The 14,961-nt window shown below is 44.5% G+C and overlaps 1 protein-coding gene across 1 annotated transcript in view; it reads left to right on the top strand.

Annotated features, from left to right (window-relative positions):
• Positions 1-3,905: 3,905 nt before the first annotated feature.
• The window catches only part of PRMT2 (protein arginine methyltransferase 2), a 34,297-nt gene continuing 23,241 nt past the window's right edge, over positions 3,906-14,961 (top strand). Inside the window, exons 1-4 of the mRNA XM_026447461.2 lie at positions 3,906-4,041; positions 5,502-5,596; positions 13,644-13,748; positions 14,732-14,923. Coding sequence (XP_026303246.1) covers positions 5,558-5,596; positions 13,644-13,748; positions 14,732-14,923 — 336 coding nt within the window. The 5' untranslated portion in view covers positions 3,906-4,041; positions 5,502-5,557. The remainder of the gene's footprint in view (positions 4,042-5,501; positions 5,597-13,643; positions 13,749-14,731; positions 14,924-14,961) is intronic.

Genomic DNA, 14,961 nt, shown 5'->3' with positions numbered 1-14,961 from the left:
GAGACTACCTATATTTTAACTGGATCTCTGAGCTGTGGGCAGACCCTACACTGAGTCCTGGGTCTCCAAAAAGTGAAAATTATTGTGAGGTTAGACCAGGTCATGCTTTTATACTGCACTTAAAAAATTTTTTTAACAAAGACATTTCTACGTGTCTAAACTACACTATTCCTTAAGAATTCAAGAGTAGCCTCTGTTGCAGTAACTATTTTAGTAAAAAAATTAGGTAGCACCATACAAAAGCAAGCAGTTTAAGAGCTGAGATGAACTTGTCTGTTTATACTCTTGGGGTTCCATAAGGAAACAGGTTTCTCCTCCAAGGGGAATCTGGCACCTTCTCCATTTTCTGTAAGGAACCCTGGGTATTATAAACTATATTAGGTTTCTCATGAAGCAGAGGGTGCAAGAGAAAGAAGAGATGGCAGAAGTAAATGAAGAAAACAGAAGCCAGTCAACTAAGAAAAAAAACTTTTGCTCAAAAAGACAAGGTCCTAGGAGAGAAAAACAAAAACAAAAACACAAAAACAAAACCTGAAGGCCTTTTAAATACAAACACACACACAGGCACACATACACACACATGTTGGATGTTAGCTTTTAATTAAGCTGACTTTTAACAATTGAGCTCCCTAAAGAAAAAACTTTTTAAAACTCATTGAGGAGACAGACCCTCTCATATTGTTTTATACTCAGTACCTGTTTTAAGAAAAAAACAAGGAAGTAAAACCAAAGACAGGCAGCCTGGTGCCAGGCCCGGAACCAGGCCTGGGTCTGCCTGGCCTAAACCCAGTAGTTAAAAATCAACTCATGACTTAGAAACCGATGTTCCTGACATTGTATAGAAGAACACTGTGAAACTCCCTGCCCTGTTCTGTTTCACTATGACCACTGGTGCATGCAGCCCCTGTCACGTACCCCCTGCTTGCTCAAATCAATCACGACCCTTTCATGTGAAATCTTTAGTATTGTGAGCCCTTAAAAGGGGCAGAAACTGTGCACTCGGGGAGCTCAGATTTTAAGGCAATAGCCTGCTGATGCTCCCAGCTGAATAAAGCCCTTCCTTCTACAACTTGGTGTCTGAGAGGTTTTGTCTGCAGCTCGTCCTGCTACATCATTACTGGCTGGCCATGGTGGCTCACACCTGTAATCCCAACACGTTGGGAAGCCGAGATAGGCGGATCACTTGAGGCCAGTTTGAGACCAGCCTGGCCAACATGGTGACCAAACCCCATCTCTACCAAAAAAATACAAAAATGAGCTGGGCGTGGTGGTGCATACCTGTAATCTCAGCTACTCAGGAGGCTAAGGCATGGGAATCACTTGAACCTGGGAGGTGGAGGTTGCAGTGAGCTGAGATTGTGCCACTGCACTCCAGCCTGGGCCACAGAGCAAGGCTCTGTCTAAATAAATAAATAAATCTCATTATCATATTTCATCTAGGACAAACTGCTGTTATTTCAGAAGTACCAAGTATCAAACCAGAAAGGGCTTGATTTAGGAACTAAACCCAGGCTGTCGTGGTGGGAAAAAAAAAAGGCAAAATCCTTAGGTAAGGAACTGCAGCATGGGATGACAGTCATTGCTCTTTTCGGTTGGTCTGGCTAGCAAAAATGTGGCCTTGTTATATTAAAAAAGTCCCTTAAGCAGTCAAAATAAAAAATCTTTTTCTTTCTTTTTTTTTGAGACGGAGTCTCGCTCTGTCGCCCAAGCTGGAGTGCAGTGACCGGATCTCAGCTCACTGCAAGCTCCGCCTCCCGGGTTCCCGCCATTCTCCTGCCTCAGCCTCCCGAGTAGCTGGGACTACAGGCGCCCACCACCTCGCCCGGCTAGTTTTTTGTACTTTTTAGTAGAGACGGGGTTTCACCGTGTTAGCCAGGATGGTCTCGATCTCCTGACCTCGTGATCCGCCCACCTCGGCCTCCCAAAGTGCTGGGATTACAGGCTTGAGCCACCGCGCCCGGCCTAAAAAATCTTTTTCTTTTTCCGTTTGCTGGCTATTTTTCTTCCTCCACCACACCACCTTTTGTGTGTGTGTGTGTGGTAGGGAGGGGGAAACTGACCCACTTCAGAGGCCTTGCTTCTCATAATTTGGAACTTCCCTTCGGATTTGATCAAGTCAGATAGAGTTGGTCAAACTCAATGGGAAAAAGACAAAAGAACAACAAAAAAAGAAACAACAATAAGAAAAAAACAGTTAAGAGAAACGAAGGATTGGACAATTTATAAGATTACTGAGCACACTCATGGTAAGGAGAAATTAAGACCAGCTGGTTGTTAATCTTAGCCAAGACAAACCCCAATTCAGTTACTTACCTAGGGATGGGTCTCAGGCTGAAGATTGCTCTCTACTATCCTAAGAGCAGGGGAAGAAAACCCCTCATCTTTCCTGTGGGAAGCAAGCTCAAACTCCATAAAAGAGTTACCTGCCTTCCATTGTCACTGAAGCAAGAAAAAACTTGCCTTCCTTATGTTGGAAGACAGTAAACCACCCCCGTCCCCTCACCCCACACACACAAAAGGAGTTGTACAGCAAAATAAACTAGATCTTGACCAAATCTGGGTAGATCAGGGATTCTCTGGAGGGGGTTCTTCGAGGCCTCAGCCAATTGTCCTGTTGGTTTGAGCCATAAAGATAGCTCAAGCTGGTACTAAGGACTGACAGGAGATTTGTCAAAGGTCAGTGGCACCTCCACTCGGAATCCCTTTGTGGTTACTAAAATGTGAACCTTCAATACCTGAGTCAGATCTCAGTCAACTTAGGAAGTTTATTTTGCTGAATTTAAGGAGGCACACCCATGACACCGCCTTGTGAGGGCCTGATGACACGGGCCCAGGGTAGTCAGAGCACAGTTTGGTTTTACACGTTTTAGGGAGACAAGAGACATCAATTAATATACGTAAGATGAACGTTGGTTGGTCCCGAATGGCGGGACTACTCGAAGCAAAGGCAAGAGGGAGCTTCCAGGTCAAATAGTTGCATTCCCTTTAGTTTCTGGTTAGCCTCTCCAGAGGTGGTAATCAGATATGCATTTACCTCAGTGAGCTGAGAGATGACTTTAAACAGAACGGGAGGCAGGTTTGCCCTAAGCAGTTGCCAGCTTGACTTTTCCCTTTAGCTTAATGATTTGGGGACCCCAAGATTTATTTTCCTTCCACATTTTTTTAAAACATCAGACTTAAGGTCTCCCTTGATGTTAATGCTGGAGAAGTATAACAAGGCACGTCCAACTCTTACTTCCCCTCAAGGCCAGAACAGTCTCTCAGGTTGAACTTCAGGGTAAAGGAGGGAGTCCAGTCCACCGCGGCTGCCGGGGCCGGGGCCGGGGCCGGGGCCGGGTCGCGGGGCGGGGGGTGGGGGGTGCTTCGAATTTTATTCCTGTTTTACAGGCATTAGTGCCACCCATTTCTCCTTAACCCCAAACTTCCTCTCCCCAAAACAGAAACGTCATCATTCTGCTTCCACTTGTCCAGAAGAAAGCAGAGGGCGCACACTGAGCAGCGCGGACGCGAAAGTTAACTGAATTATTTGCGGGAAGACACGAGGAGGTCGGGGGTCCCCCAAGCCCCAGCCATTTTGTGGCTCGTAGGGGTTGTCGCTTCCCAGGCCGTGAGGGGCCCCACCCCGCCCCAGGTCGGCCTCCCGCCCCGCGCCCTGCACCCTGGTCAGACCCCAAACGTAGGCCCCCGCGTCGGGGCGGGGCGGTTGGGGACAAGCTCCACACAAGGGGGCGCTGGGCCTCGGCTCGCAAGAGCGCGGAAGGCTCAGACGTGAACCGCGCTGCGCAGTCTAAGCTGCAGCCGGTCTGTGAGCGGTGCGCCTGCGCGAGTCGAGGGCGGTAGCTCGGCTCCCCTGGAAGGGTGGGTCGTCTGAGCACTGCGCCTGCGCGGTGCGCCGGACCCTGGGCGGGACTTCTCGGCTGACGGCCTGCGTGAACTGCGCTTGCGCGGGCTGAGGGCGTTGGCTCAGGCTCCTGGAAAAGACCGGCGTTCCCTCCGCGCTGGCGGTGTGGACGCGGAACTCAGCGGAGAAACGCGGCTGAGGTAGGTGTCCTGATAGGCCGCTCAGGTGACTGGACTGCACGTAAGGAAGGACAGGCCAGGTGAGGCGTCCTCGCACTGCGTGTGCGTCGCTGGCAGACAGAGGCCTCCGCCCCCTTTTGGGGCCTCCGAGCGCCTTCGCGATCTCTGCCACCTGCCCTGGCGTCCTAACGGGAGCTGGGTCCCCGTCACAACCCTTCACTGAGCGCCGCCCCCCTTCCCGGCCACTCCCACCATCCAGCGCTTTCCACGGCCTCGCCCTCTGCGGCCACGCCCACCCCACCATCTCTGCCACGCCTTTGGCGACCACGCCCACCTGCCTGCCGGCCTCTGCCTCGTAGCTCGCGGTCTCGCCCAGCCTGACCCTCTCGTGCCTCTGCGTCTACGTGTGGCCCCCTCGCTTCCTGCCGCCTTCTCACCCCCCTTCATTGGCCACTTGTGCCCACCCTCCATGATCCTGTTCCTTCCGAGGGCATCTTAGGAGAGCTGGATCCTGCACGCACCCCGGCCTCCACTCCGACCCCTTCCCAGTTTGGACCCAGGTTTTCCATTGAAAATATAATTATGAGGCCGGGCACGGTGGCTCAAGCCTGTAATCCCAGCACTTTGGGAGGCCGAGACGGGTGGATCACGAGGTCAGGAGATCGAGACCATCCTGGCTAACACGGTGAAACCCCGTCTCTACTAAAAATACAAAAACTAGCTGGGCGAGGTGGCGGCCGCCTGTAGTCTCAGCTACTCGGGAGGCTGAGGCAGGAGAATGGCGTAAACCCGGGAGGCGGAGCTTGCAGCGAGCTGAGATCCGGCCACTGCACTCCAGTCCGGGCGACAGAGCAAGACTCCGCCTCAAAAAAAAAAAAAAAAAAAAAAAGAAAATATAATTATGTAAATCAGCAAGCATTTGTAACTACGAATATCACAAAAATAAGCTTGCAGTCTAGATTTAGAAGTGAAGCATGCATTTTAAACAAAGAATTGCTATGCAATTGAAAAAACATATTGGTCCCAGAGCAGAGTGTGGATTACACTGTCACTGGAAAAATAAGAATTAAGAAGAAGGAAAAGACTGGAAGATGCAGACCTTGGTTCCTGTTAGTGGAAACACTGTAAAGTCCCAGGTAGGGACTTCTAATTGGAATTAAAGCTATCACAGTTCTAAGAAATGAATGAATATTGATTTATTGCCTTAAGTCGACACCTGATCTAACGGAAACAGGCTTCAGCAAATGAATAAGATTAACACCTTTCAGACTAGTGAAGAAAACACACTATTTAAAGTTTATGATTTTTAAATGCTTTCGTCTCTGTAAAGAATTGTAAATTTTCATTTCTATACTATTCTTTACACATACGCATTTTACTTCTGTTTGGTAGAGGACATTTATCATGCCCCTTAGAAGTTAAGTGAACTTAATTATTAAGCAATATAACAAGTACTTTGTGTCTCCTCTTTTTAAAAGTAGAAATGGAGAAGAAAATGAAATAAAGCAGCAGTTATGAGGCAGAGCCTAAGAGAACTATGGCAACATCAGGTGACTGTCCCAGAAGTGAATCGCAGGTAATTTCGGTTCCAGTTCCTAAAAATCTGTGTTTAATGAATGTGAACATTACAGAGAGCTAAGCGTCAGCTCACAGATGTGGTGGAGCTTGACTTGTGCCTTGGAAGGTGGCCACCAGCAGTAGAATGCTTAAATGTGAAGATTGTGAGGCAGAGGAAACACAGTGTCTCTAAGGTGACATCGTGCATTGGGCACCATAACACTTCTAAGGAAATACTTAGGCCCTAAACATCACCATCATTTAGGATTCCATTTTTGGTATGTGAAATGGCAAAGCAAGCATATTTTCTGAGCTGTTCAATACAGTTTCGGGCATAATACCAGCAATATATTGAAGGCAAGTTGGACACATTAGAAAAGATTTGTGTATTCATACTGTTTCTGCCTAGGGTACTCATGTAGTTTTGTTCAAGTTAGCAGTAAAAAAACCCTCAAATTTTAAGGAATGTTTTATGTAAAACTCACCAACTGAATAATAGATACTGTTTTTGAAAAGCGTTTCCGTGTCTGTTAGGTCAATTTTAATATTTTCTTTTTTTTCTCTTTCATTCCAATGATAGTTTTTCATTTGGGTTTTTATATATAGGAATTTTATTTATAGTCAGCATCTTTCATTCATTTCTTTAATCATAAAATGTTTTAATTCCGTGGACATCTTATTTTTCTTTTGATAAATTTAACAAATATTAGGACATTTCCAGAATGATACTGTAAACATCAAGTGCATTAAACAGTGTACATTAAGTCATGTATATATTTATAAAATAAAAATACCGTCGGATGTGTCTGTAGTTCAGCTACTCAGGAGGCTGAAGCGGGAGGATCACTTGGGGCCAGGAGTTTGAGGGTGTTGTGTATTCTGATTGTGTCTGTGAATAGCCACTGCATTCCAGCCTCACCAATAAAGTGAGACTTCATATCTTAAAAAAGAAAAAGCAATCCTCTAGATAAAGTTTGTTCCCCAATCTCTGTCCTATTCTTCCTCTTCTCTTTCTAGAGGCAAACACTACTGTGAATCCTGAATCTGTTTTGTGTCACTGCACCTTTTTTTATACCTCTGTGTCTTATATAGATATCCTTGAATGACATATGATATTGTTTGTGTGTGCTTTTTAGAGTTTCCATAAGTGGTGTCATATTCTCAGTGTCACCTGTAGCTTGCCTATTCAATTTAACTTTACCTTTGGGGAATTTGTCCTTGTTGATATGTGTGTAATGCTGGTTCAATCCTGCCACTGTAGGGTACTTCTGTAGTGTGTTCCTTCTCTGAAAGTATAAAGTATCCTAGTTGTAGTTACATGCCTGTTGCAGTCTCACTGCTATACAGTAGGCATATACCCCATTTTACTTATTCCCCTTTTGTTGGACACTTAAGTTGTTTCTAGTTTTTTCTATTTCAAACAATGCTGTAGTGACCATCCTTCTCCGTGCCTCTGTGCTCCAATAATGGCATTGCAGGGTGCAAGGGATTGCAAGTTTCAGTTATACTGGGTAATGATCAGTTGTTTCCCACAATGACTTTACTAGTTCACAGGTCTGTCAGTAGCCCACAGTAGTGCTTGCTAACACTTGACAGCATCAGACTTTTAAGTTTTGGTCAGTCTCATGGGTTAAAAAATGGTATCTTGGGCAGGGCGCGGTGGCTCAAGCCTGTAATCTCAGCACTTTGGGAGGCCGAGACGGGCGGATCATGAGGTTACAAGATCAAGACCATCCTGGCTAACACGGTGAAACCCTGTCTCTACTAAAAAATACAAAAAACTAGCCGGGTGAGGTGGCGGGCACCTGTAGTCCCAGTTTCTCGGGAGGCTGAGGCAGGAGAATGGCGTGAACCCAGGAGGCGGAGCGTGCAGTGAGCTGAGATCCGGCCACTGCACTCCAGCCCGGCGACAGAGCGAGACTCCGTCTCAAAAAAAAAAAAAAAAAAAAAGGTATCTTGTTACTTTAATTTTGCTGACTACTTGAGGGTCATGTTGGTACTTCAGTAATACCTGTGTTCATCCTGTTAATACTACCCTCCATTATAGAATAGATGTCTGAGAATGGTAACTTGTATTTTATCTCCTTTTTTCCCACTTGATCAGTCTTTTTTTTAGGGTTTTATCTATTTTATTTTTATTTTTATTTTTATTTTTTTTTTTGAAACGGAGTCTCGCTCTGTCGCCCAGGCTGGAGTGCAGTGGCCGGATCTCAGCTCACTGCAAGCTCCACCTCCCGGGTTTACGCCATTCTCCTGCCTCAGCCTCCCGAGTAGCTGGGACTACAGGCGCCCGCCACCTCGCCCGGCTAGTTTTTTGTATTTTTTTAGTAGAGACGGGGTTTCACCATGTTAGCCAGGATGGTCTCGATCTCCTGACCTCGTGATCCGCCCGTCTCGGCCTCCCAAAGTGCTGGGATTACAGGCTTGAGCCACCGCACCCGGCTATTTTTATAAAGAACCAATTTTATCTGTGTTGATTTCTCTGTTTTTCTATTTCATTGATTTCTGCTTTTGTCTTTATTTCCTTCTGTTGTATTTGGGTTAATTTTTGTAGCATCTGAGAGAGAAGCTTAGATAATTGATTTTAAACATTTCTTTAATAGTCTTTAAAGCTATGACTTTCCTCTAATCACTGCTGTAGCTATACATCACATATTTAAATGCATTGCATTTTCATTATTCAAAATATTTTCTAATATATTCAGTGGAAATTAGAAGTTTTCTGGACTATTTGAAAGTATGTTGACCAATTTCTAAACATTTTGGAAATTTTACTTTTTCTTATTTAATTTTGCTTTAATTACCTTGGTTAGAGAATATACCATCCTCTATAATTTCAGTCTTTTGAAATTTATTCAGGCCTGCTTTATATTCTAATCATATGGAATATTTTGGTGAATGTTCCATGAGTACTTGCGAAGACTATGTATTCTGCAGTTGTTGAGTGTAGCATTCTGTAAATGCCATTAAGATCAAATGTGTTATTAGTATTGTTCAAAACTCTATGTCTTTTCTGATTTTTTTCGTCATCTTCTATCAGTTACTAAAAATTATCCACTATGATTGTAGATATATCTATTTTTCCTTTTGGTTCTGTCACTTTTTGCTTTGTTTATTTTGAGTCCCTGTTATTGGGTGTATATATTTAGTATAAGTTTTGTTTTCCAGATTAATTGACCTTATTTTTTATAAAATATCTGTCTTTTTACCTGTTAATAAATACTTATTTTCTTGCATGTACCTTTTTTTAATGTTAATATAGCTATACCGGCTATGTTATTATAGCACTCCAGCCTGGGTGACAGAGCAAGACTCCATCTCAAAAAAAAAGCCAAGCAAAGAAAGGGCCTCGGTGTGTGCGTGCGTGCATGTGTGTGTGTGTATGTGTGTATGTGTATGTATATGTGTACACGGGGGTTTGTGTATGACATGGGAATGGGGGGAGGTGTGGAAGGCTGCACACTGCGGGGTTAGTAAGGGTTGCCTGGGCTGGGCAGATCAGTGATGGGGTGGAGAGCAAGCAGAGGGCAGTGCTGCCTTGTGAGTCATGCTCCTGGCATAGGAAAATATTCCCATTCTTAGGGAAATTATAGAAAATAAAGTATTTTCTATAATAATAAAGTATGTGTGTGTGTGTGTGTGTGTATTTTTTTTTTCCCTCCAGTCCTTATGTTTAAAGCATTTTTCTGGTAAAGAGCTAGTCAGATCTAGCTCTTAGGTCTTTTTTTTGGTCCCTCTGTTAAACACAATTTCTGCCTCTTAATTGGCGTATTTAGTCTGTTAACATTTAATGTAATGACTCATATGATTAAGTGTAACATCTTGCTGTTTGTTTTATATTTGTCACATTTCTTTTTTGTGCATGTCTGCATTTCTGCCCTCATGTGGATTAATAAAGTATTTTCTATAATTCCACATTACCTCCGTTACTAGCTTGTTAGCTGTGTCTTTTCATATTGTTTTAGTATTTTCCCAAGAAATTGCAATATGCATCCTAACTCAATTTCAGTCTTTTTTTTTTAACCGCTTCATAAGGTAAAGATCTTATAAGTTAGTTTCATTTACCAGCACCCATATTTTTGTACTGTTGATGTATCATTTTAATTTTACATATATTGTAAACCCCACAATAAATTGTCATTGTTGAGTCTTTTTTTTATAAAGTTAAATAGTCTTTTATGTTTCCCCACATATTATTTGCCTTTTTTGAGGTCTTTCCCTTTTTCCTGCATTCTGTGTTTTCATGTAGGATCATTTCCCTTCACCCTGACAGCTGTATGTGTATATTTACTAGTGTGAGTCTGCTGTGTCAAACTATGAAATGTGTTTTGCCTACATTGTTGAAGAAGAGCTTGATTCGGGATTTTAGGTTTGCAGTTTTTATTTAACACATCAAAGATGCCATTTTCCTGTCTTCCGGCCTCTGTTTCTGATGAGAAGTCAGCAGTATTTTACTGTTGTTCCACTAAATGTAATGTATTCCTTTTTCACATTGGCTACATTTAGGATTTTTCTCATTTTGGGGGTTTTTAGCAGTTTTCTTCTTGTTTTTCCCACTTAGGGTTAGTTGAGCTTCTTGACTCTGTGAGTTAATGAGTTTTTGTTGTTTTCGTTTGTTTGTTTTGTTTTGTTTTGGCATGAAGTCTGGCTCTGTCACCCAGGCTGGAGTGCAGTGGTGTGATCTCAGTTCGCTGTAACTTCCACCTCCTGGGTTCAAGCGATTCTCCTGCCTCAGCCTTCCAAGTGGCTGGGATGACACACACGAGTAACCACGCCTGGCTAATTTTTTGTATTTTTAGTAGAGACGGGGTTGCACCATGTTCACCAAGCTGGTCTCAAACTTCTGACCTCAGGTGACCTACCCACTTTGGCCTTGATGATCTTTTTTTTGTTAATTTTGGAAAGATCTCCACCATTATCTCTTCATTTATTTTTTTCTGCCTCATCTTCTCTCTTCTTTTTTGGGGTCACCGTGTAAACGTAAGTTAGAATTTTTGCTGCTGTTTGACATGTCTCATGCTCTATTCTTATTTGTTTTTGTTGTTGTTGTTGTTCGTTTTTCTTTTTGTGCTTCAGTTTGGAAAATTTCTGTTGACCTGACTCTTGAAGTTGCTGATCCTAAACAAGATAACTGGGAAAACAATATGTTTGTAAAAAAATTTCTTGAGATGTCAAATAGGATCTATATTATACAAAGAGTAGTCCCAGCTACTTGAGAGGCTGAGGTAGGAGGATTGCTTTAGCTTGGGAGGTGGAGATTGCCATGAGCCAGGATCGTGTCACTGCACTGCAGCCTGGGCGACAGAGGGTGACCTCATCTCAAAAAAAAAAAAAAAAAAAAAAAGCGTATTCTTCAACCCTGGCAATCTATCCCGCAGAAATAAAGTGTCATCACATAAGCTTATCTGTGCACAGACTTCTTTTGTTGCAGCATCAGTTATGGTGGTAGAAAACTGGATCCCAAGACAAAGTCTATCAATGGGGTATGGCTGAGGAATCAAGTGAAGTTCCTGCTATGGAATATCTTATAGCCATTGAAAGCAGTAAATCAGGGTTCTGACAGTTGAAGAGTTTTTCCAGAAGGTATTGTGTAAGAAAAGCAAAATGTAGTTCAGGCTTGGTGGCCCACGCCTGTAATGCCAGCACTTTGGGAAGCTGAGGTGGGCAGATCACTTGAAGTCAGGAGTTCGAGACCAGCCTGGCCAACATTACAAAACCCCATCCATTTCTACCAAAAATGCAAAAATTAGCTAGGCATAGTGGCACACACCTGTAGTCCCAGCCTCTCGGGAGGCTGAGGCACGCGAATTGCTTGAACTAGGGAGGTGGAAGTTGCAGTGAGCCGAGATTGTGCCACTGCACTCCAGCATAGGCGACAGAGCGAGACTCCATCTCAGGAAAAAAAAAAAAAAGCCAAGCAAAGAAAGGGCCTGGGTGTGTGTGTGTATGTGTATGTATATGGGTACACGGGGGTTTGTGTATGACATGGGCATGGTGGGGGTGTGGAAGGCCGCACACCCGGGGGTTAGTAAGGGTTGCCTGGGCTGGGCGGATCAGTGATGGGGTGGAGAGCAAGCAGAGGGCAGTGCTGCCTTGTGAGTCGTGCTCCTGGCATAGGAAAAAGCACGAAGGGTACAAACAGGCAGTTAACAAGGTAAAAAAAGATGCTGGCAAGTGTTTTAAAAACGTCTAACCACACAAAGAGAGGCAAATGGAGTTAGAAAGTGATTTTTACCCATCCAGTTGACAGAGACTACAGTGATTGGTATCTATTGAGGGAGAGTGTGGGGAGATTGGCCGTTCCCTCTCAGCAAGCAGCCCACGGAACACCTTCCTGGAGGGCACCAGGTGGTAAAATCAAAAGCCGTAAAGTACGCATAGTCTCGGCCCGTCACGTTCATGTGCAGAGACTTACCCTAAGATTATTAAGGTACATACAGAATGATTTATGTTGAAGGAAGTTCATCTTAACATAATTTAGAATAGTAAAAACTGAGAAGTCTAAATGTACAAGACTAGGAAACTGGATAGGTAAGTCATGATAATTCATAGGCTAGAATACTCTACAGATACTAAATAGTGCTAGAAGTATATTTAATAAGAAAAATGTTCAGAGCTTATAGAGTGAAAACCATAGGTCACAGGCTCATTGTGTGAACCCAGTGAACGCTTTGTACTTGTGTTACGTGTCCACTTTTTTAAAAGTCTGAAAGTGTAAACACCAGTGTGCTGTCTGTTATTATCTGTGATCAGTGAGTGAAATTACAGGAGGTTTTGATTTTCTTCTGTGTACTTGGTGTTTTCACACGTTTTCTAAAGTAAACACGAATTACTTTTATGTTTAGGAAAATGTGTTTAAAGTGTTTGTGTTGAGACAGGGTTGATTCGTTGAACTGGAGTGTGTGATTTGAGGTTCTGCTCTCTGCAGTGATGTCTTCCAGGCAAACTTATTCTTGTATAAAGTGGACGGCCAGGCATGGTGACTCATGCCTGTAGTCCTAGCACTTTGGGAAGATGAGGCAGGTGGATTGCCTGAGCTCAGGATTTTGAGGCCAACCTCGGCAACATGGCAAAACCCCATCTCTACTAAAAATACAAAACATTAGCTGGGTGTAGTGGTGCACACCTCTAGTCCCAGCTACTTGGGAGGCTGAGGCATCAGAATCGCCTGAACCTGGGAGGCAGTAGAGGTTGCACTGAGCTGAGATCATGCCATTGCACTCCAGCCTGGGCAACAGAACTAGACTCTGTCTCAAAAAAAAAAGAGGGGTTGGGGGAGGCTCCAAGGACCCGTGTGGGTCCAAGCTGGGCTCTGCTGCCTCGTGGAAGTTTGTGCCCTGCCATCAGCTCTTTCCACAGGCTCCTGGCTGTGCCTGCCTGGGACGCTGGGCCCCCGGTTCTGTCCTCACACTGGGTTCTCTTCGTGGGGCTGATGATCACCTTTAGGAAGCATGGCCGATGAAGGAAAAGGGCTCCTCACCAGACAGACACTGGCGGTGCCTGTGTCTGACTTCTTGCTTTGATATTCTCTTTTAGGGTCCAAATCATTTTTTTTAAAAGAAATTTAGAGTGAAGGTGACAGCCTTTGGTTATAGTAGTAAAGATGATCCAAATGGTTTGTATAATAAATACTTGGGGCCGGGTGCGGTGGCTCAAGCCAGTAATCCCAGCACTTTGGGAGGCCGAGACGGGCGGATCATGAGATCAGGAGATCGAGACCATCCTGGCTAACACGGTGAAACCCCGTCTCTACTAAAAATACAAAAACTAGCCGGGCGAGATGGCGGGCGCCTGTAGTCCCAGCTACTCGGGAGGCTGAGGCAGGAGAATGGCGTAAACCCGGGAGGCGGAGTTTGCAGTGAGCTGAGATCCGGCCACTGCACTCCAGTCCGGGCCACAGAGCGAGACTCCGCCTCAAAAAAAAAAACAAAAACAAAAACAAAAAAAAAATAAATACTTGGACACGTGAATCTGTATTTGAAATTTGAAACCATCCTAATAACATAGTCAAAAAAAAAAAAAAAGCTCCCATGTCCTCTCCTCACCCTTTCCTTGGCTTTGAGCAGGAAGAAGAGCCTGCTGAGTGCAGTGAGGCCGGTCTCCTGCAGGAGGGAGTACAGCCAGAGGAGTTCGTGGCCATCGCAGACTATGCTGCCACTGATGAGACCCAGGTAGCCATGCGTGGTGGACAGTGCTTTGTGGTTTTCAGCATGTTCAGTGGCAAAATGACATAAATTTTGCAGAAGTCATATGAAAGTTAAATGAAGAAGTATTCAGATGCTTAGGGCCACACAAGACCTGTGTGTGAAGCTCACAGCCTAACCGGTACTGCCCCAAGCACGTGTGAAAATACCAGCTGTGGAGTGGGGACCCTCAGCCAGGGGCAGAAGCACCTGTTCTGGTTTCTACTTGGAATTTAGAACCCACCCAGTTGATGAAAAGTAAGGCTACCAAATATATCAAGCTATATCTCCTTGGATGTAGCTTTGTTTACTTTGTGACAGGAATTTCTTAGCCTAAACCTTCAATAAGTCAGTTGGCATAGTTGAGTTACAATGAAGAGGCTGTTGACAAATTCTCTCCTAAGCCATTTGAAAATGTTTACTTCTTTTTTAAAAAAATATCAGTTGGCCGGGTGCGGTGGCTCAAGCCTGTAATCCCAGCACTTTGGGAGGCCGAGACGGGCGGATCACGAGGTCAGGAGATCGAGACCATCCTGGCTAACACAGTGAAACCCTGTCTCTACTAAAAATACAAAAAATTAGCCGGGCGAGGTGGCCGGCGCCTGTGGTCCCAGGCAGACTGAGGCTGAGGCAGGAGAATGGCATGAACCTGGGAGGCGGAGGTTGCAGTGAGCTGAGATCCAGCCACTGCACTCCAGCCTGAGCGACAGAGCAAGACTCCGTCTCAAAAAAAAAAACAAAAACAAAAACAAAAAAATATCAGTTAAGCTGTACCCTCCTTTCAGGTAGATGTTCCAGAGGTATCGCTAAGTCATGGTGTCACTTGCAAACATTCTCAGATGCTGTCATTACCCACTGACTCCTGTTTGAAATCTCTGTGATTTTGTCACCATCGGTGGGATTTCTTACCGAGCCACACTTGAAATACCGATGACTGGTTTTCTTATTGAATTTTAACTTTTTTTTTCCAGCTCAGTTTTCTGAGAGGAGAAAAAATTCTTATCCTGAGACAAACCACTGCAGATTGGTGGTGGGGCGAGCGTGCGGGCTGCTGTGGGTACATTCCAGCAAACCATGTGGGGAAGCAGGTGGATGAGTATGACCCCGAAGACACGTGGCAGGATGAAGAGTACTTCGGCAGCTACGGAACTCTGGTATCGTTTTTTTAATTCCCTGTTCAGCTGGCCAGGTGGTGGGTTCT

The sequence above is a fragment of the Piliocolobus tephrosceles genome, chromosome 19 (genome assembly GCF_002776525.5).
Source record: "Piliocolobus tephrosceles isolate RC106 chromosome 19, ASM277652v3, whole genome shotgun sequence".
Lineage (NCBI taxonomy): Eukaryota > Metazoa > Chordata > Mammalia > Primates > Cercopithecidae > Piliocolobus > Piliocolobus tephrosceles.
Note: the sequence above shows the minus strand (reverse complement) of the source record. Positions and strands in the feature narration are given on the sequence as shown.